General features: G+C 38.7%; 1 protein-coding gene across 2 annotated transcripts in view; it reads right to left on the minus strand.

Annotated features, from left to right (window-relative positions):
- Positions 1 to 20,678, minus strand: part of tbc1d1 (TBC1 (tre-2/USP6, BUB2, cdc16) domain family, member 1) — a 62,535-nt gene that overhangs the window by 3,169 nt on the left and 38,688 nt on the right. For both annotated transcript variants that reach the window (XM_084715404.1, XM_084715405.1), the window contains 6 exons: positions 13,703 to 13,903; positions 9,982 to 10,143; positions 6,385 to 6,543; positions 2,785 to 2,885; positions 2,485 to 2,628; positions 771 to 930 (listed from right to left, as the gene is read on the minus strand). In XM_084715404.1, the coding sequence (XP_084571530.1) occupies positions 771 to 930; positions 2,485 to 2,628; positions 2,785 to 2,885; positions 6,385 to 6,543; positions 9,982 to 10,143; positions 13,703 to 13,903 (927 nt within the window). The remainder of the gene's footprint in view (positions 1 to 770; positions 931 to 2,484; positions 2,629 to 2,784; positions 2,886 to 6,384; positions 6,544 to 9,981; positions 10,144 to 13,702; positions 13,904 to 20,678) is intronic.

A 20,678-nucleotide genomic window follows, 5' to 3' on the forward strand; every position in this document is an offset into this window, starting at 1 on the left:
GGTGGAGTAAGGGTTTGGCAGGATTGCATGAGATCATACAACAGATTAAGGAATGGGAGTGAAGGTGTCGAGCCCCATACGTTTAAGAGATATCAAATACCTCACAGTGCTGTGCTGATGCCCTCTGAGTGTAACACACACACACACACACACACACACGCACACACACAAAGCGTTATGCTCAGATGAGCACGAGGAGCCAGTGAGTCTGGTTCAGTGACTGAGCACCGTGTAAGAAATTAGGCATGAAAACAACGGTAAGGAAGGAATGAGGGAGATAAAAGCAGAGACATGGAGGAAAAAAACTTATACAAGGGGCTGTGGGTGTGATGATATTTACACAAATGATAAAAGGTCACTCCAGAGGGAAAACAACAGCCTGGAACTGACAAACAAAGGCTTTATCTCACATGTGTCTGGGTGTACATGACTCCCTATCAGAGACGTAATTCAAAAGAAATTTGCTGCGTAGGTTGGAAGAAGTAGTTTTGATTGTTATCATAAAACTTCAGTTTATACTGTAATATACAATGCCACTCCCATCTTCTCTGTCCCTCTGCCAAACATATTAGATTCCCCGTATGTACTTTGCTTTACAACCTTCTATTTCCTTTCGTCATCTTTGTGGAAGCCCCTTCCGTCCTGCTTCTTTCTTAAATCTAAACTCCCAAGCTTTTTATTTGCAAGAAGAAACAGTTTAGTGACCGAGTAAAACAACAGTGTGGTTTACGACTGCAGATACATACAATACGTGTGCTGTCAAAGCTTACCAAAAACTCTGGCCACAAAGCCAAGTGGGAAGTGTGAGGCAAAGGCAGTGAGGAACCAGGGAGTGGCGTATAAGCTGGGCCCGATCTCCTGCTGCTCTAGGTGGCTGTAAAGATCCCTGTGGTAGTCGTGGAGCAGCCGTGACAACTGGTACATCTGAATCTGACGTGAACAACATACCAGAGACTGTTATTGGAACATGTGGTTGTACATTATGTGCAGATTGAGCTTCTATTATTTAATACATGCTTTTAAACTTGGGTTTGTTGCATATTAAGTTGTTAGGGTATTTATATAAAGCCTATGCAAGGCATAGCAGATGTGCTACTGAGATACCACAAAGAGAACACAGCTTTTGTTTTTTTCTACAAGTTTCTGATTCCAGTAGAGATTAAAATAACGTCAAAAAAGTTTAACTGGATCTAACTGAAAGTGATGCAAATGAGCAAGTGACTAAATATCAGATAGTTTCACTTTTCCCAGTGATCAGGTCCACATCTGCTTTGTGCGGGTTCAATTTTTGATCAGTTTCATGCATTTGCTTCACCTCCAACCTATTTAATTTGGTCTAACTTGACAGTGATGTACTTGACGTTTCTGTTTCTCTCAGTCAGCAGTCAGCGTGGTCAAAGAGAGACTATCTTATGAGGTTCAGAGGCGTCACTTCTTATATGTTGCACAGTGCCCTTTTTATAGGAATATCCTCAAAAAGGACAAGGTTTAGAAGGAACATGTGGAACTGTTGGGAGTTTACTTAAGTTAAGTTTCCCCCAATCATAGAAAAAAAAATCTGACTTGAGAAAATTAAATCAATTAGGAATAAATAACCTAGACACTTTACAGAGGAAGAAATCATGAGTTCAAGTAACTTTATTTGTAGGTAGATTTGGTTTGCATTAAGAGAGACAAGACATCTATCTTCCTATGTTAGGAAGTGATGTAAGAAAGGCTCAATCATCCGTTCCTTTTCAGTGACACACATGTAGGAAGTCATTTCCAAACCTTCTACTTGCCACAATCTGCACTCTCTTTCACAGTGAGCAAAGAAAGTAATCATGATGACTGAACAGCAAAAGTCCCATTTCTTAATAAAGAAACTTCCTACTGACGCTCTGACATTCTACTGAAGTCTGGACCTGATTTTCAGGACATAGTTTGGAGTGTATATGTGAAAATAGCTACACGATATCACAATATTGGTGGGCTATATAATTCAAGCACAATACAGCCTCATCATGTACAGTACATCAATCTAATATTGCAGTAGTTCTAGAAAAACAGGGATATTTGACACTGAAATTATAATTCAAAACCTACACCACGGATATCTTTGGCAGGACTCCCATTAACCTCTTGCATTAAGTGCAAATCCAGCTAAATTCCCATACAAACCAGGCATCAGTCTCAAACAGACCAGTGGTGGCATTTTGATAAAACATGAAAACATCAGCCAATAATTGGAATTCAGAAACCAGAAAGAAGGAATGGGTTGCATCAAATTTCATATGTTAAATGTGAGATGAATAGACTGATTGATAGATAGATATATGAAACAGTTACCTGCAGTCCTCTCTTTGATGTAACCAAAGTAGGGCAGGAGTGTGAGTAGGAATGATGTCTATTAAGGTGTGTATGGGACGATGACAGTTTCTGTAAATGTATGCTATTTATGTGGGACAAAGAGACTTTCTATGTGTGGGTGTGTGTACATTTTACCTGCAGGATAATCATGTCAGGCCTGTACTGTTTACGGAGCCCCACGTCATACATGAGAAATTTGAGCATGTTGAAGGCGTCTTCTTCTCCCATGTGTAACAGCAGCACTCCAGCAATGAAGGACAGGCCCTGGCAGTAGCCCACCTATGATAACAAAAACAACAAAACTTGACATGATCTACTAAGACAAGGGGGGGGTGGCTAAGAGACAACTCCATTGATCCATCGAGTGAGGGGGAGAGAGACACCCCAAAATTAAAGTGAAAGAGAAAGAATACAACAAGAAGAATTAAATGATACCTCAGGGTCCAGCAGTGAGTAGGCTTTCAGTAAATTATACAGAGACAGTTGTCCTGCCCCCAACTGGGCTTGGAAATACGGATGAGTTGGAAAAGTTCGACCTGGGACAAAAGAAAAGAAGAAGATATGATCTATATTGCAAAACATCTGCATTGTTTATATTTAGTTTAAAATCCTCAGCTACCCAGACTGAGATAAACACGATAAACTACACTAAAAACACAATGACACAGTTCTAGTAAACTTGATTTACTTCATGTTGTCTGTCATACTCCTGGAAAGAATTTGAGTGAACAATCCATAAGACCTTGAGTACTTTTATCAAGTTTGTTTATACAACTTTTTCACACTTGTCAGCCCACAACACACTTTTCCACTTTGCATAAGTCCATCTCAGATTATCTCAAGCTTGCATGGTAGAGTCTTAACTCGCATTTGTAGAGGGAGCATTAGGACTAACCAATCAACCTAAATTTATTACGGTAGTGCGAAAGCTAAGGCTCAGGCAAGGTCACAAACAGATATTAGAGATACACAAAGGTTTGTTTAACTTGACACAAATGCATTCAAGGTTATTAAACTGTAATTCAAAAGCATTAAATGGCATTAACATCTATAGGATCTTTGGTCTTCTGTCCCGCAAAAACAGTGCAGCCATGACGCTTTGGTGAAATACCCGTTTGTCCCAATCTGATGTGCTGCCTGGGTTGTTTTATAAGATGTGAGTGAAAATGGATGCTTTGTCTACTGCAAACCCAAATCTACCTACGGGTACAAATAAAGTAACCTGAACCTGAACCTGAAAGCAACAAGGCCTCACGTGTTTTAACGCAGCATTAATTTTGCTAAACTTTGCCTTAGGGATGCTAGACTTCACACTTTCATGCTGATGTTAAATAAAGGAGCACAGTGCAGCATGGGCATGTGCCAGCCTATTCCAAGTTGTCATGCTTATAAACATGTTCACGAAAACACACACACATGAATGCAGCTTTAGGAAAAGACTGCATACCCTCCTTCAGAAGCTTAACATGTAGCAGCAGATGGGACATGTGCCATTCATACATGACAACATAATGAGCTGGGATATGTGAAAGAGCATTCTTAGCATGGATGGGCTGGTAATTGGCAGGTGTGTGTTTTGGGAGTGTGGACTTCTTGACTTACAGTGTGTGACAGTGAGGCTTTGAGGAAGACAATGAAGATGGTGTGTATGTGTGGAATGTGCTGTGGGGGCTTTATGTTTGTGAACATAATGCCACAACTCACTCCCCTGCCTGAAGAAACAAGAGTGTAAATGTGTCTGTTCTACAGGGCGTGGGAGTGCAGCACTTCACAACCCTGAATTCTACACCTTCGGCCTCTTGCTTAACTTATGTTAAGCCACTTGAACTGCGCTTTTGCATATTTACATGACTTAGACGGCCTTGAGTTATGCATTTTCTACCTGAAAACCTCTCTGCTGCTTCAGTATCACAAGCACTGTATGTGTTTTTATCCTACAGGACATAACACCTTCATATTGGGCGATGTTACCAACCGTCACTGTGCATGCTGTTACCTCCGTCTCCGCCCTATTCGATGCAGAGTGAATAACATGATAGTCAGATGAAAGACACAGGGTCAACAGCAAAAACAGAGGAGGTTAAGTGCTACAGGGATAGATGTGTGGGTGGGTGTGTGTGTGTGTATATGTGTGGGTGTTATATGGGTGGGGTGGAGGTACAGCATGCGAATGAATGTGTGGGTTTTTGGGCAGGAGGTGTTGTGAACATTTAACGGTGAAAGCGTTAAGTCAAGTTTGAGACAGTGTTAACCAAATTAAATTGAAGACTTAAAAAAAAAAATTAAAAAAAATCTTATGTTCTTCAGATGTTGTTACACGTGCCAATATGACACTGCTGCTTTGTATTTGCATGTATGTGTGCGTTGTCCTGCCTGTTTGCGTATGTCACGACTGCCTTTGAGTAAATCTAGTATTTTTTTTACCAGGTATACTTACCATGTCTATTCATTAATTTGCACTGTCCCTCTCTGAATAAACTAAATTAAACTTTTTAATATCACATAGAAGGAAAATTAATACATTTACAATACAATACAATACAATTAATGGAAAACCAGTAGAGATAATAAGATCTACAAATATTTACAAAGGACATGCATTTATTGACATCTACAACTCATTTTTGTCCGTATTGTCCGTATTTCTAGCTGTACAATTAATTAATTGACTTAATTAATTAACTGAAAGATGCATTGGCAAATTAAAGAAGTTATGATAATAATAATAATAATAATAATAATATAATAATAATAATATCATAATCATAATAATTATCATTATCATTATTGTTCTTCTTCTTATTATTCTTATTATTATTCTTATTATTAGTATTATTATTATTATTATTGTTGTTATTATTATTATCATTATTATTATTATTATTATTTAGATCCAGTATTTCTGCAAAGTTGCTGATAAAGATTAGGATACACTAACATTATTAGTATTATACTGTTTTTAACATTAGATTCCAGTGGTGGCTGTTTTTATTGAAAAAAGATGTAATCATTCTCGAAATTCACAAAATGTCTTTATATAACGAATTATTCTGCTTCAATCCATATTTGTTGCCATTTAAAAAAACATTTTTACAGTGGTGTAAAAACAGTTTGCTCTCCCACTTGCAGCACACAAAGAGAGACATGCACCTGTTAAGGGAGCAGCCGTGTCTAGCAGCAGTGTAACAGCACCATAAATTATATTTCATGCTTAAAAAAACTGACAAGTTATACTCAGTGAAAAAAGTTTATTTAATAAAAAAAAGACTAACTACAGACTTTCGGTACAGCCTTACAGTTATGTAAGCCTAGATATCTTGTGACAGTCCAGTAACTAGAGTTCCTGTTTACTGCAGGTAACAAAAAAACATTCAAGTTCAAGACCTTTGTTAAGAAAATGGTTTTCAAGACTCCCTGCACATTGCCTGTCTGTAAAATGTAGACTGTGTTTTTGTCTTTGTCCTGTGTGAGTATATGTGTGTGTGTGTGTGTATATGAGATAGGCGTGCAAGTGAGAGGAAATAAGTGTTTGTGCAGATGGTGTGCATAACGTTTTACCGTTCTTTCCTTATTACAGAATAGCTTCACAATTACTGCTCATTATTAGGAGGAAAAAAAAGCTCTATCGTTTTTTTTTTTCGCATCAATCTGTCTTGTAATTTTGGATAACAGTATAACATGTGTAAATGGGCTTACCTAGAGTAGAAGTTTGTTTTAAAATTCAAATTGTGTGTCTGCCCACCCTAGAGGCTGATTCTGCTCGGGGGTTTCTGCCTCTTAAAAGGAAGTTTTTCCTCACCACTGTCACCTTAGTGCTTCTCTTGGTGGGAACTCTCTGTAAATAATATTATAAAGAGTATGGCCTAGACCTGCTCTATGTGAACAGTGCCCTGAGGTGAGGTTCTGATATAATTTGGTGCTATACAAATAACACAGTCTTGACTTGACTTGAAGTAAGTATCTAAAAAATGTGTGAAAGTGAAAATGAATATTTGTGTGTGTGTGTGTGTGTGTGTGTGTGTGTTTTCAGGTTACCCAGATCTATAAGGATGGCATGTTGCTGCGAGGTGAGCTGTTTCAGCAGCTCTTTGTATGGAGTGTGTTTGGCGGGGGGTCGCGAGGGGACCGTCTGCCTGAGCAGGTACTGTTCTGACAGAAACTTCCAGATCTCGCCTCGATGCTGCCTTGGGACACCTGCCAGAAATGACAGAGATGAAAGAAGATGAGGGTAGGGCTGAGTGGGGTGGAGTATTACAAAGGTGGTATGACATGTTAACCTGCTTCAACAGGGAGCTGTTCAGGTTCAGGCCTTGTGAAACAGATTTCTATCTGTAGTATGCAAATCAAGTCTGTAGTATGCAAATCATCTGATGTCAGAGCTTGAAAATGTGGTAAATCTGAGGCTGCCGATAACCACAGAAGCCTTGACTTGGCTATAAAAATACCTTCAGATAAGAGGTTTAAAGGATGGGAAAGAGGACCAAAGATACACTGGGAGCTTTTAAAGAACAAAGAAATCAAAAGCTTCCAAGAAGTAAGGGAACAATTTATTTTGACCAATCAAGATTTCTACAGATATTTGCAGTTGAGACACTATTTAGAACAAATCATAAAAGGGGAAAATATAGATGGGAGGGGATCAGAAATTATTAGAATATTCACCTCAGCTTATGAGTCAAATCTGGGTAGGAAATTAATATCAAAATTATATACAGGGGTAGAAAATTTGAAAGGAAATGATACAGTATATATAAAAAAGAGGTGGGAGAGGGAAGCAAACATTGCTTTAACAGTTGGTGAATGGGAAGAAATTAATGAACAACAGTGGAAAACAACTTGCTCAATGTCATGGAGAGAATACGGGTGGAAAAACATTATAAGATATTTTGTTACACCAGCACAGAAAAAATATGAAGATACAAGATGTTGGAGATTATGTGGAGCGGATGGAGCTGGACATTTTCATGTATTCTGGGGTTGTCGCTTATTAGTAGATACTGGCAGGAGCTTAAGAAATGTATGGACAAAATAATGAAGGTCAAACTTCCACTTACATTTGAGGTATTGTATTTGGGAAAATTAAATATACCATTTACAAGATTTGGGGATAAATATATGTTTAAGACAATGTTGATTGCAAGCAAAAAGGCGATCACCAGAAAACAGTTGAGGACAGAGGTACCTACAGTTGACGACTGGGTTAATGTAATACATGATATATATGTGATGGAGAGGATGACATTCTCTCTTAGATTACAACAGGACAAATTCAAGAAACTATGGAAAAATTGGATTGAGTATATAACTCCAATTAGATCAGACTTTATTTGATAAAGTATTTAAACTAAAATACCCCTTGGTCCACAGCTACAGATGTTGAAATGTTCTATGTGTTTTGTTTTTTTAGGTACACTGGTAACAGTTTTGACCAAGATTTGAATATGATTATTAGGATAGAGTACAAGGAGAATAGTACTGCACACGAGTATTAGAATTGATCTGATTTTATTTTGCATATATTCATTTCTTTTTCTTATTTTTGATCTGATGTTTGAAGGCTATTTTTTAACCATCATTGTCAATATTTCTTAATTATTTTATTTTACTAGTATATTATATGAAAACAAAAACAAATACTGTACCAGTTGTTTGCTATATGTCTTAATCTTTCAATAAAAAAGAAAAAGAAAAAAAAAGTAAAAAATACCTTCAGCCCAGTAATGCCAGCCCAGTAATTAGTCAGACTGAGAAATAGACAGGGAGCAGCGTCAGAGTTTGTTCGTCCATAGAAAATGTTTCTAAATAGAGGACACAATATTTCACAGGATTTTGCCTCGAGTGTCACCAATCATTCTTTGCTCAGTCAGCGATCCTTGCATTTGGAACATTTACAAAACATTTTCCCTGAATCCTACATAACTTAAATCCCACAGACTCTGCTACCAAAATGACTGATTCATGCACCTCTTAGATTACAAACTGTGGATTAGATCAGTGTTACTTCTTATTAGCTCAAAATGTGAACTAATAAGTGAAGTTTGGCATACAGCAATGCTCTGTATTTCCGGAACACCCTGCTCACACTTTTTCATGCACATTCACACCTGGAAGCTGCCCAGTACAACCAGTCTGATCTGCAGTTGTGGTTTTAAGCTGAATTTTAACAATTTGGGAAATGCTCTGATCCCCTTTCTGGCCGAGAGGTAGATGAGAAGATTGATACCACTCTCATATCTGTAAGAAAAATATACTGCAAGTCTAGAGCCAGTAGCTTAGCTCCCCACAAAGACTGGAAACAGGGGGAAACAGCTAGCCTGGCGTTGTGCAAAGACTACCAGGATCTCTAGATCTCACCATCATTTTGAATATCAAATAATGTTAAATATAGGCCTGTCACAATAACTACTGTTGTTGGACAATATATTGTCACACAAATAATTGCAATAAATGTTACTGTTGTCATGTTGACCATTTTATGCCTGATATAATAAAAATATAATAGTATTATAATGCAAGTACACCTTTTCAAATAGCAGTGAATTTTTTAACCAATAAAAATATTTACTGGAATTAGAATGTGGAAAACAATATTAAAATATCCTGAATGAATGAAACATAAATAAAATAAAACTACACAACCAAAATGATAAATAAAATGGACTCTTGGGCACTGTTAACAAAAACTGCATCTAGATAAATATTGAACATTTGGCACCAAATGTTGGATGACATTCTTACATAAACAAACCCACATGTAAACAAAATGGTCAACGTCAGCGTAAATTACTGAGGTCAAGTCCATAGTTTGTACAATAAATTGAAAACATAATTGTTGTGACAGGCCTATCAGAGCCAACACTAGTCTCCATAAAATGACAAATTGCTTTTCCAACCCTTGGTTGTTTGTACAGATTAAGAAACCAAGATTTATTACTGACCTTTAAATGCAATGTAAAATGGTCAATAAAAGTAAGTCTGATGGTTAATTTGTATGACTAATTCTGTTAATGCAAGGCCTTTGTATAGTAAAGAACCCCAAAACAACCGCCAAGCTCCTAGCATGTAAAGATTTACAGGAGAGAGATGTTTAAAAATATGATTTTGCAGCTTTGATCCTGACCTCCTATTAGATGATGTGTGATGTCATCAACTTACATCACTATCTAGTTCCTGAGGCCACCTCACACTGTTATTTACTGACGTGTCACCGTTCTGTATGCATTTATGTTCTGGACTTTAGCTCTCCCTGTTATGTTTGAGGCCAGGGACACGGGAGCTAACCTCCCTGTCCCCTGTGTAGAACATGAAACTAGAAAATTAACAGAACAGAAAGCCTTGACAATAATGAACAGACACTGCGCATGAAGTTGTTGAAGGGATTTACACACTGACTTTACTGTGCATACAAAGGGTGAATTAAAATCACTGCATGGAATTTGTGCTCTTTTCTTTTGCTGTATTTGAGAAAAGAGTCAAGCGGATGATAAGGAGAAAAGTTACGATAGACATTTTCAGTTTAGGAGCTTTATACATTAAGCTCTGGTCAATATTTGCTAATACTTGGTGATTTTGAAAAAGAACAAACATTTCCAAGAACTACTGATATATGTATTTGTGGAGCCAAATATGTACCTTGTGCAACAGCTGCATGTATGGTCTCTGCGTCAAATTTGACCTTTGCCCTCCCAGGAGTTCCCAGCATCTTCTCCCAGACCAGAGTGACCTCCTTCAGACACGGAGTGATTTCCTCATAGTCCAGCTTCAGACGCTTGTTCTGCAGATCACTCTCTGAGGCTACAAACATAAACACACAGAAAATACACATCAACAGTGACAGCATATTCATAGTAATAGCAGACTCGAGTATCCTTTACCTTCGTCCTGTGGTTTTTGTGTGTGTGTGTGATTTGAAAACCTGGCCTGGTGTTCCTGAAAGCTATTTAATTGAAGCCCAACTACCCAGATGCCAAGGGGCTGCTCTCTTCACAAAGCACCAAGCCCTGAAGAGAGTTTGTGTTGTTCTTTCAGTTTTGTTTCACACTATGAAAATGTGCCTTTACACCAGCTACCGCACTCATGCACTTTCATACATTACTGATACAGTCTTCCGCAAACTCTTTGTTGTGGCAAGCTAGCCTGTAATTACAATAAAACGTAAAGGAGTAAACATGACTGTGAATGAAGCAGAGACTGATTTCATAACCACCTCCGCTCAGGTCAGAAGTAGTAATCAATACAGTTCTCTTGGAATAAAACAAATCTAGCAGTTATGAGGCAACATTGTCATTCTTTTGGAGTCATGTTTTGGACCACCTGGTGAAATATGTGCATTATTCACTCTCTTTTTGCTCCGTTTTTGGTCTCCTGCGAGTAACATCTGGCTCTTTAGCTGCTGAATGCTCTACTATGTTCACCAGCTAGCAGGGATGGCTTGCTGATATTCACTATCCACCTGTCTGATAGCCAATGTTGATAAACATTTTTTTCAACTTAATTTCAGAGGAGATGATGTCCCTCCTATTAAAATCTGAGATCAATTTTAATTAACATTTTATTATGTCTATTATTTATTGTGGTGGTGCTTTTGAAAATGTACACATTCACTTGACAAAATAAAACTACTGCCAACAAGTTTTTCTCTTTGCCATTTACAAATCTGTCATAATGATTGGGATAACATGTAACACGTTTCTTAAGAATTTAACAGTTTAAAAATGTAATAACTGGACAACGTATGTTTTGTGTATTTCTATGGAGCTCACAGGTTTTCTCATGATTTGGTTTTGTCGGCCTTGTTAGTCTAGAGATGGCCTCCATTTGACATTGTTCTAAGTCATTTGTTGAATATGGACAGCTTGACAAGAGCAGACATTTCAAGCAAGAGTCTTATTGCTTACCATTCTGTTCTTTTAAATTGTTCATGCTTCATAAATTAATGTTTCACATAATTAATGTGCCTCTTGAATTGTATAAATAAAACTGAGAAAAAGACGTGGGTTTTGTATCTTACTAACTATTAATGATTAATCCATTATTGATTGTTAACATGTTCAACTATTGGTTGAGGAAAATGCTAAATGCTAATTGTACTGTAATTTGAAAGACTGTTCATGTCCCATGGGCAGAGAGAAAATCATGGAATATCAGAGAGAGCCGTTGGACAGGGGGACTTTCACATTCCTCATCCGTGACATAACAAACATGTTTTTTGTTTCGTGTAATGAAATTCACACGGTGAAACCTTGACCCTGGACTCAACATATAGTAACACAGCCTACAAACTGTACAGAAAGACAGAAACTGTGAATTCCGTTGCAACATGTTGACAGCAGTGATCAAAGAAGGTGAGGGCACACCCAGTGCCCCTCATCTGTTCCTCTATTTTCTGACAACACCCTTCCTCTCTCCCTCCCCTAATCTCTTCACCCACAGCCCTTCTCTACTTCTCTCTCTCTCTTTTTTCAGCCAACACTCAACTCTTTCTTCTCATTCAATCCCACATTTGTCTCGTCCCTCCGCCACACTCTCCCTCTCCGTTTTCTCCCTCCTTTCCCCTTGTGGACTTCCCCACCCTTTCCGCTCTCATGTGTGGTGTCCACCCAGTGACCAGCTGCAGCTTGGCAGGGCTGGGGGGAGTGACATCATCACTACGGGACAGGAAAGAGACAGCAGGCCGCTTCCCGCTCCAACCTACACCATCACCTTCCAGGAAATGGAGGGAAATTATGGTAGGTGTGCGGCCAACAGGGGGGATTAATGGGGGTGTGTGCATTAAAAATGCTAAAGGTTAAAGACTACAGCTTTAATGAATAAATTGAGAATATGCAAATTCAATACTTTGCAAAAGTAGCGTGCTTTGCATACAACTTGCAATAAAATCCAGAACACATCTTAAAATAATTTGGCTCAAGATAATTCAAGAACTTCTCATGAGGCCTGACCACTTTTTATGAAGTGCCATATATCACGGACTCAGCAATCAAAGACAGAAAAGTAGCGGGAGTGACCTGGAATGCGTATTCTGGATAATAGAGGAAAAAAACTTGGACGGAGCAGTAGCTGACACACCCAGAGTAAGAATAGATGCTGTTGGAGAGGCCATGGCTCTGTGTCTGTCTTATCAGCTGTCTGGAGCAGGCAGAGTGTAGTCCATCAGGACGCGCTCATTGGCTGCAGCCCAGCTCAGTCCCTCCACTACACTCTCCAACCTCTCCTGTCCTCGCCTCCCGCTTTCCATTTCTATCCCTTTCTGTTGCCGGAACTCTACGCCCATGATAACACACAACAAGATAGGATACCCCACCCTGGAGTGGACAAAGATACACACACACACACTGATGGAAGGGCGCGCGCACACACACACTTTCACAGTTGACCCATAAACCAGGCAGCAATGAGAGAGATAAACAGAAAGAATGGAGGACAGGGAGTTGAGCTCCACCCAGGCAAATAACGGACAGAAAGGTGGAGTGCGCCCTGTGGGAGGAATAAAACACAATTAAACTACAGACGCCCAAGAAGGCAGCCACACACTGGAGATGTCTATGCTGGTGTGTGTAAAGTCTGACTACAGCAAGTGTGTGTGTTTGTGTGTAAGTGTGAGGCTGAACAGAACGAGGTCGCTGCCTGGACTTGTTCTTCTTACATCAATATTGACCCAAATTGTCTCCATCCACACTCTTGCTAAATAGGCAGAAATTTCTGTCTGTGTGATGGTAAAGTGGTGCATGCGTGTGTGAACTAATGGTTTGTACACAATCCAGGTAGCTAGGTGTGGCACATTGCTAGGTGTGTTTTGATACATGCCAACTGGGTCAGGAAAGAGGCGGTGCACTTGGCACGCCCTTAGACGGGCCTACCAGCAAACATGCGCGCATGCACACACACACACATAGATATTATATAAACTGTTCATTTTAGGTGGGTCATATGAAATGAAAGAAAGAAATTAAAAAACAGGTGTGCACTTCATTATCTAACCTGTGTGTACGCGCACATCTGGAAAGGAATGTTGCCAGAGATACCATAAAGAAAGACACTTACATGGAAAGTAACTCCTCATGTAATTCAATCAACTGCATCACCATGTGAGTGATGCCAACACTGCTTACTGACACAATGCTGGCTGCTGTTTTTATTTTATCATGCACAGACAACAAGTCAATTTAAACTCTGCCGGAGCAGGTAGCAATAACATGTACTGAAAATCAATAAGAGATAATAAATTGAATATCAGAATACAAGAATATTCTAAGTGTTATGTGCGTTTAGCTGCTGTTCTTTTCGTCAGGAACCTGGCAGACATTCAAGTCCTTAGTTCACTTTACAGGACTATAAGTTAATGTAAACTCACCCTGTAGTTTCTGATTCTCTCTCTCCATCCTCTGAAGCAGGATCTGCTGCAGGATGGCCTTCCTCCAGAGCTCCCTCAGCTCTTCTTTGCTCCTTTTCGTCCTCTCCTCAGGCACCACCCTTATGGACAAGTCCCCACTTCCTCCAGCTCCCACCTGGCCCATGCACACTCGACCCCCCTCTAGACAGGCATCCCCACGTTCTGAAAGACATACCAGATTACATTACATTAAATTAGATCAGGTGTCCACTGCAGCAACAAACCAGAAGAGTCCACTCAGTAGTGTGCAGATCCCTTGCCAGGAAAAAGATGGTTAGATGGTGAAGCACCTACTGCAATGTCAGACCAACTGCCAGATGCCACCAACAGAGATTTGCAAAGTTCTGAATAAAGTTTTTTGTGCAGTATAGTATAGTTTTTCTTCTCTAGATGTATGCAAAAGTTTTTAATTAAGTGCTGAAAGTTTTTTTAAGATGCATAGAATAATGTGAACATTGGAAAGTGCAGCAAAGCTAACAAAACAGAAATATATTCAACTTGTATCACGTCTAACTTTTGGGGATCATAACATATCAGGTATGGAAATAATCTGCAGCTGCTTTATCAAAACAAGGAAAATTATGTTCAGTTTTTCCCCCTTGATACAAAAAGAAAATTATATGCTTTTACTTTAAAAACATGGGACTGCATATGGCTGTCAGTTGTTGCATGATCAGCTCATCACTGGATCAGTTTGTGAAAAAAAGAAAGAAAGAAAAAAGAAAGAAAAGAGTAAAAAAATCTTTTCTATGGATGTTAGTTTTTGTGCCACAACAAAGGCCAAAATGCCAAGCAGCTGCTGATGACTTGATTAAGAGGAGCGTGGAGTCAGGTGATATCAAACAGAACAGTCAAAAAAAAGGCTTTTCAAAACTTGTAAATCGCTGCACAAAAAAACCCATACATAATAGGCATGTGAGTACATAAATTTAAACCAACATTGTAATTAATATGAGTTCTAATATCATAATATTTAAAAGCTAGTTGTATAAAACACAAGAGCTTGATAGAAGAAAGGACAGTTAAATATAATACATTTCTGACATGCATATACAAAAAAAGTAATTATTCAATTGCGTTCTTATTTTCTATATTTACAGGATATGAAAACATTTTTTTTGCCTTAATTGCATGGAAAAAATGAGGACCTTTTCTTAAACTGACCAACAGTCAAAAAACAATTCAATTTACAACAATCCCTCGAACACTCATGCTGCAAAATAAAAATAAAATCGCTAAACATAGATATATTTGACACAGTCAACACACACACACCGTAAAAAAAATGTGTTTGTGTGACTCCACCCCAAAGTACAGGGTGGATCCCAAACCTCAAAATACCCTGTGTTGTTTAGAGGAAGGACATAACAACTATCCAGATAGCACTTGCTTCTCTTTCAGTTCGGAGGAACATCACAATTCAGTTTGATGACACAAACACACACGCACTCATGCACACAAACGCACACAAGTGCATTCCTTAACTTGTTTTAGGTATGAAAATATGATGCTTATCCATCCAAAGACTCTTCTGAGGAAAATTAGAAATATGTAAGATAAGCTACCCTTTCAGTCGTCCAACACTATAAACACGTGTTCTACGTACTGTACATCAACACATCACACACAGACACACATACACGATCACAATAGTGTTCTTTGTGCCAGATGATGTTAGCATTAGTGTATGCCTTTGTGTCTGTGTCAGGGAGATTTTCCAAGACATGCTGAAACCAGCAGAGTCACTGTACAAACATACAGGTCTTGAGTTATAAAAGAAGTGAAGACACATGCACACAGAGACGTCAAACCCTCTTAACAGAGTTATGTCTTTGTTAGACAAACGCAGACTGCTTCAACAGAACATTGTTGAAGAGTTAGCTTTTAGGTGTGAAAAATGCATGCATGCACGCGCACAGACTTGCACAAAGTGGCATGATCCACTCCCTGAGCAAACACTCCAGCTTGGCCAAAACCAAGTCCCCAGCGCGCACACACACACACACACACACACACACACACACACACACACACACACACACACACACACACACACACACACACACTCCATGCAAAGTGGGTCAACAAGGCTGGCGCTTTCCTCTGGCGCTGTCTGTGTGTGTACTGTCAACATGACCTTGAGACATCGCCACCCCCTCCAACACGCGCGCGCGCGCACACACGCACACGCACACACACACACACACACACACACACACACACACACACACACACACACAGAAGCACGCACAGGCGCACACACACCCCCGACACACCCATGACCTCATGTATGAAAGCACATGCATAAATACACACCCTGCTAAACCCAACTTAGGCTGCATTCAGCCAGCACAAAGCCCATCACACTGACCTCCTAAAATCACTGTTTCTCCTTCACGTCACTGCAGTTGACTGTCAAAATAAACTTCAGGTGCAGGTTTCATTAATGATGAGGAGAAATGACTTTCGTGCTGTCATATTGGAAAGGGAAACTTTGCGCACAATGGCAGGCCTAAACCTCGCTAATTCCTCGTGAGTAGCATGTTCAGAGGGAAGGTGGATTAAAAAGGTCACATTAGACCCACATTCCTGGTGCATTTATACCCAAATACAGAATACAGAGAGGGGTGTGTGCAGAAGTGCACAAATTAACAGGAATGCCTTGAAGTGAAATGTAATCCATTACTACAGCAAAACGACCATATTAGTGAAGGTTATTATGCTCAGTTGTTGTTGAGGCTCCATCAGATAAGAACTGTATGGACATGCTTGTAGCTGCAGCGTGTTGAGAATTTGGAAATTACAGACTTTGGTACCCCCTGGTGGTGGCACAAAAAAGACAGTGGCTGACAGCAGCACATGGCATATCTTCCACTTTGCTAATTGAGTCTTCTTGTGTTTGTGATGTGTACAGCTGCCTTTAATTTAAGATTACATTTTTTGCCATATCAACTTATTAAGTACACACAACAAGGACAGATTACATACAGTAAGAAAATCACACAGACGGGTAGAGCAGCATCATTTCCCTGGATAAAGTCACACCTGAAAAGGAAGCTACACACATCTGTCATTAGGTTGAATGAAAATTAAGCTTAGCTGACCAAACACTGGCAGGCTGTATCAAAAGAGACACCCCTGTTATTTTTTGGCGTGGCCTGTTGTCACTGCAGGTGGATCCACCATTCTATGACAGAATATATCGCTGGTTAGTTTTCATGATCAATGCCAGCTGACACCTCAGAATTTTTTTTTTCTCTTCACCTCACTTAGCATAACGTTGCTACTGTACCTTCAGGTCTCTACTCTGGTAGTCTCACATAGCCAGCCATTCTCCACAATACTGTGTCAGCAATGGAGAAAAATCTGGGGAAAAAAATGTTCTGGCTTATTTGTATTTCTTTAAACCAATCACAATCGCCTTAGGAAGCACAAAGCCCAGGTTACAGTGACAGTGCCTCCTGCTAAATAGCGCTCATGGGGGAGGGGGTTGTTTTAGCGGATTATTTGCATGCATATATGGGAGGTGAGCCTTGGTATAAAAATGTCTAAATCAAAGAGAAAGGTAACAGCTACTAGCCTGTATACATTTGTAGTGTTAGCTACCATGTTCAGATTAAGGTAACTTTTCATTTTCAGCATTCAGGTTGCTAGCTGGGAGGTTATTTTTTCCCATAGCAACAGGGATTTTGAAAACAGCAGCATGCAGATAGTGGAAGGATAGAAGAATGTTGCCTGAAAAAGATGGCTAATGGCAGGCTTATACCCTGTCCACATTTGGTGAGTTACACTACAATTACTCTAGTGATAGTACTTGAAATTACACACACTAAAAAAATCTGTTAGGGCTGCCAAGCTGTGGGGTGTTCTATGTGAGACGCTGGCACAGTTACCTGTAGCCTGAATTGTTGACAAAAACTTATGTAATGTAACAATACAAGAAAAGTTCATGACAACAAAGACCAAACACAGGTAACAGGGTTCACCTCTAAACCCTCAGAAACACTTAATTCAAAGATGCTAATTTCTGCAATGACATGAGAAAATGTAAAATTTATGATCACTGTCTTGAATCCACACTCTTACACAGAATCAGTGAAATAATGATGATAACATTATTAATAATATAATAATATTAATTAATATTATTTACTGCAGGCCTTTTGTATTGAACTGCATTACAAAATGCTTGTGTTATTTTATCCACTCTGTAATTTGAATGATATATTGAAGAATGGGTGCTGTGTGACTCTATTGTCTAAAATGGCAAAGTATTCTGTTTTCAGAAAGAATACAAAACAAAAGTGACTAAGTGAGGTGTCATTAGTTAATATATCAAGAAACATACAGCTTCTTAAATGTGAGGATTTGCTGCTTTTCATCATTAGACATAACTGGAAACTGAATATCTTTGGGTTTCTGAACTATTGGGAAGACATAACAAGACATTTGGGGCAATTTGCTCATTTGGGGAATTGTAACTGCCATTTTTCACCAATTGACCAAACATTTAATTACAAAAAACCCTGACAGATTGTGAAAATAGCTGACGGTTACAAACCTAATTCACTGAAACAAACTCTATAACTAACTGAACCCCCTTCCAACACAGAATATAAACACCAGTGTAATAATTTGTAATAAAGAAATTGCTTCCTTTCTTTTGCTAACTTAAAGGTGCTGCATATGAACATGTTTGTACATGAGCATATGTGCATGATGTATTTCCCTCAAGGAGTTTTTGCTCTTGTTGCAGGCTATACAGTGAAGCTATGACCAACCCAACTATCTCAACTGTCAACACTCTTTCTGTCATACACAAGCACACACACAGTATATATATAATTATTGCAACACAGGATCTGAAGATGTGCAAGTACATGCATGATTCAAACGTCTCTGCAGGCAGACACATACACACACATACACGCACACTTTTGTAGGGACATATACTAACAACAGACTGATGATTGACTTCAAAGGTAAAAGCAATAATACACTAGATGTAGAACATTAATTTCTACATGCATCCTTCACTAAACTAAAAATCCTTGAATACTAAAAATATTTGACAGGGCTGTCAATCGTCATGCAGACAAACCAACGTTTGATCAATTTTACTTGGCAAAGACATTCAAGCTTTTCCTCAAATTCATTGAATTTCAGTCCTAGTAAACACAAGCAGATAACATGAGACAGAGAAATATAAGGTCACTCAATAATGCAGAATTTAAAACTCCAAAATAAAAATGAAATGCCACAACAACTCATGTGCATGTCTATCAATCATAGAGATATGAGCTCCTGGTTATTTTCAGTGTTTTTTATTTTCAGTCTTTTCAGTTTAGACACACTAAGAGGGTGATCAGCTTATTGAGAATGGCATTTGCCTTCCTACCCACACAGTAATAAATTTTCCCCTAGCACAGAAATATAAATGGCCAGCAGATTTGGTTTCTCAGGGACACAACTAAAAAATTAACAGAATAATAATACTGGGTTTTCAAGAGAAAAGTAAATTAGTGGTGTGTACCATACTGGCCAAAACTAGAGGTTTGGTGGAACTTTTCAATGCAGACAATCCCTAAAATCCAAACCAAAAATGCTTAAATGAACATGAGCATCAGTGTATTATTGTTTCATTTCATGTGATGGTACATGAAATGAAACAATGACACAGAGTGGAAAGGCTTTGTCACTGCACCACCATCTACACATCCAGACCTGCTGTTGCTGTTTTTAATAATAGCAGAGGTGACGCAGCATATGTGAGGTGTCTAGCTCATGCTCTTATTTTGGTAGGACATGAAGCATGTGCATATGCATAAGAACATGTGTATTTACACAAGTGTCTTGACCTGGAACTGTCTTGTTCACTGGAAGAAGACATGTTGTAGTTAACAACTGGAGCCTGTAAAGTAAACCTGTTACCTGTCAAAGCTCTTTCATGCCACTGACACGCTTACATGCCCAAAGTACACAGAGTAGGTATTTTTGTTATTTTAGTTGTCAGCACTCGCAAGTGCTTAATAACAACATTAATATTGCACAGCAGCAGAAAGAAACAGACAGGTTTTAGCCTTTGGCTTTCCTCAGTGTTCCCCAAAGGCTAAGGCTGAAACATGTCAGTTTCTTCTGCTTCTTTGCAATATTATAACTGTTACACGCTTATTTACAAGTGCTGATGACTTCATTTACTATTTTGTGATTTTTGGGTTGGAACCCTTACAGACATTTGAGTTGAGGATATCAGTTCTTTTATTTGAAAATGTTTCGTTATTTTGGCAAGAAATCTAAAAGAAACGTGGCATATTCTTTGGCAGCAGTAAGAAAAAATAGGTACATAAACTTTAATGCAGAATTAATTGTAGAATTATTCACGATATCAAATTATCATTTTTGTAATAAGCTGGGATACTATCATTTTCTCCATAATTTTTTTAAACTAATTTGGAAATTCTATGATTTGACCCGATTTATTTTGCACTTAAAACTGCAGTAAAAATTATAATTTATAATATGTAAGTGCATATGAGATCCTACTAATGTGGGATAAAAAAAACACTTGTACTGGATACACTAAATAATTGTTTAAAGTTTAATTAAGTTTATATTACATGCAGCATCCTGTATAGACTATAGTTCAATGATACAAATACAAATTCATTACAAATCTGCCATTGTTATCCAATTTGTTGCTCTAAATCTGCTTTTAAAACTAAAGGTGGTATCTTGTCCTCTCAGTGTATATCACTATATTTACAGGGTGAATACACACCCAGAAAAAACACATGACATGCTACTGCACAGTAGGTTCCTGCATGTTAGTAGCAACTGTGTCGTAATTTACACACATATTTCTGTCATCTTGCTAACACGAGACCTCAGTGCGGTTCCTCTGTTAATATGGACAAAGGCTATCTGACTCTTTAGTTTC

Source organism: Lutjanus erythropterus, chromosome 3 (assembly GCF_056507025.1).
Source record: "Lutjanus erythropterus isolate fLutEry1 chromosome 3, fLutEry1.hap2, whole genome shotgun sequence".
NCBI lineage: Eukaryota > Metazoa > Chordata > Actinopteri > Lutjaniformes > Lutjanidae > Lutjanus > Lutjanus erythropterus.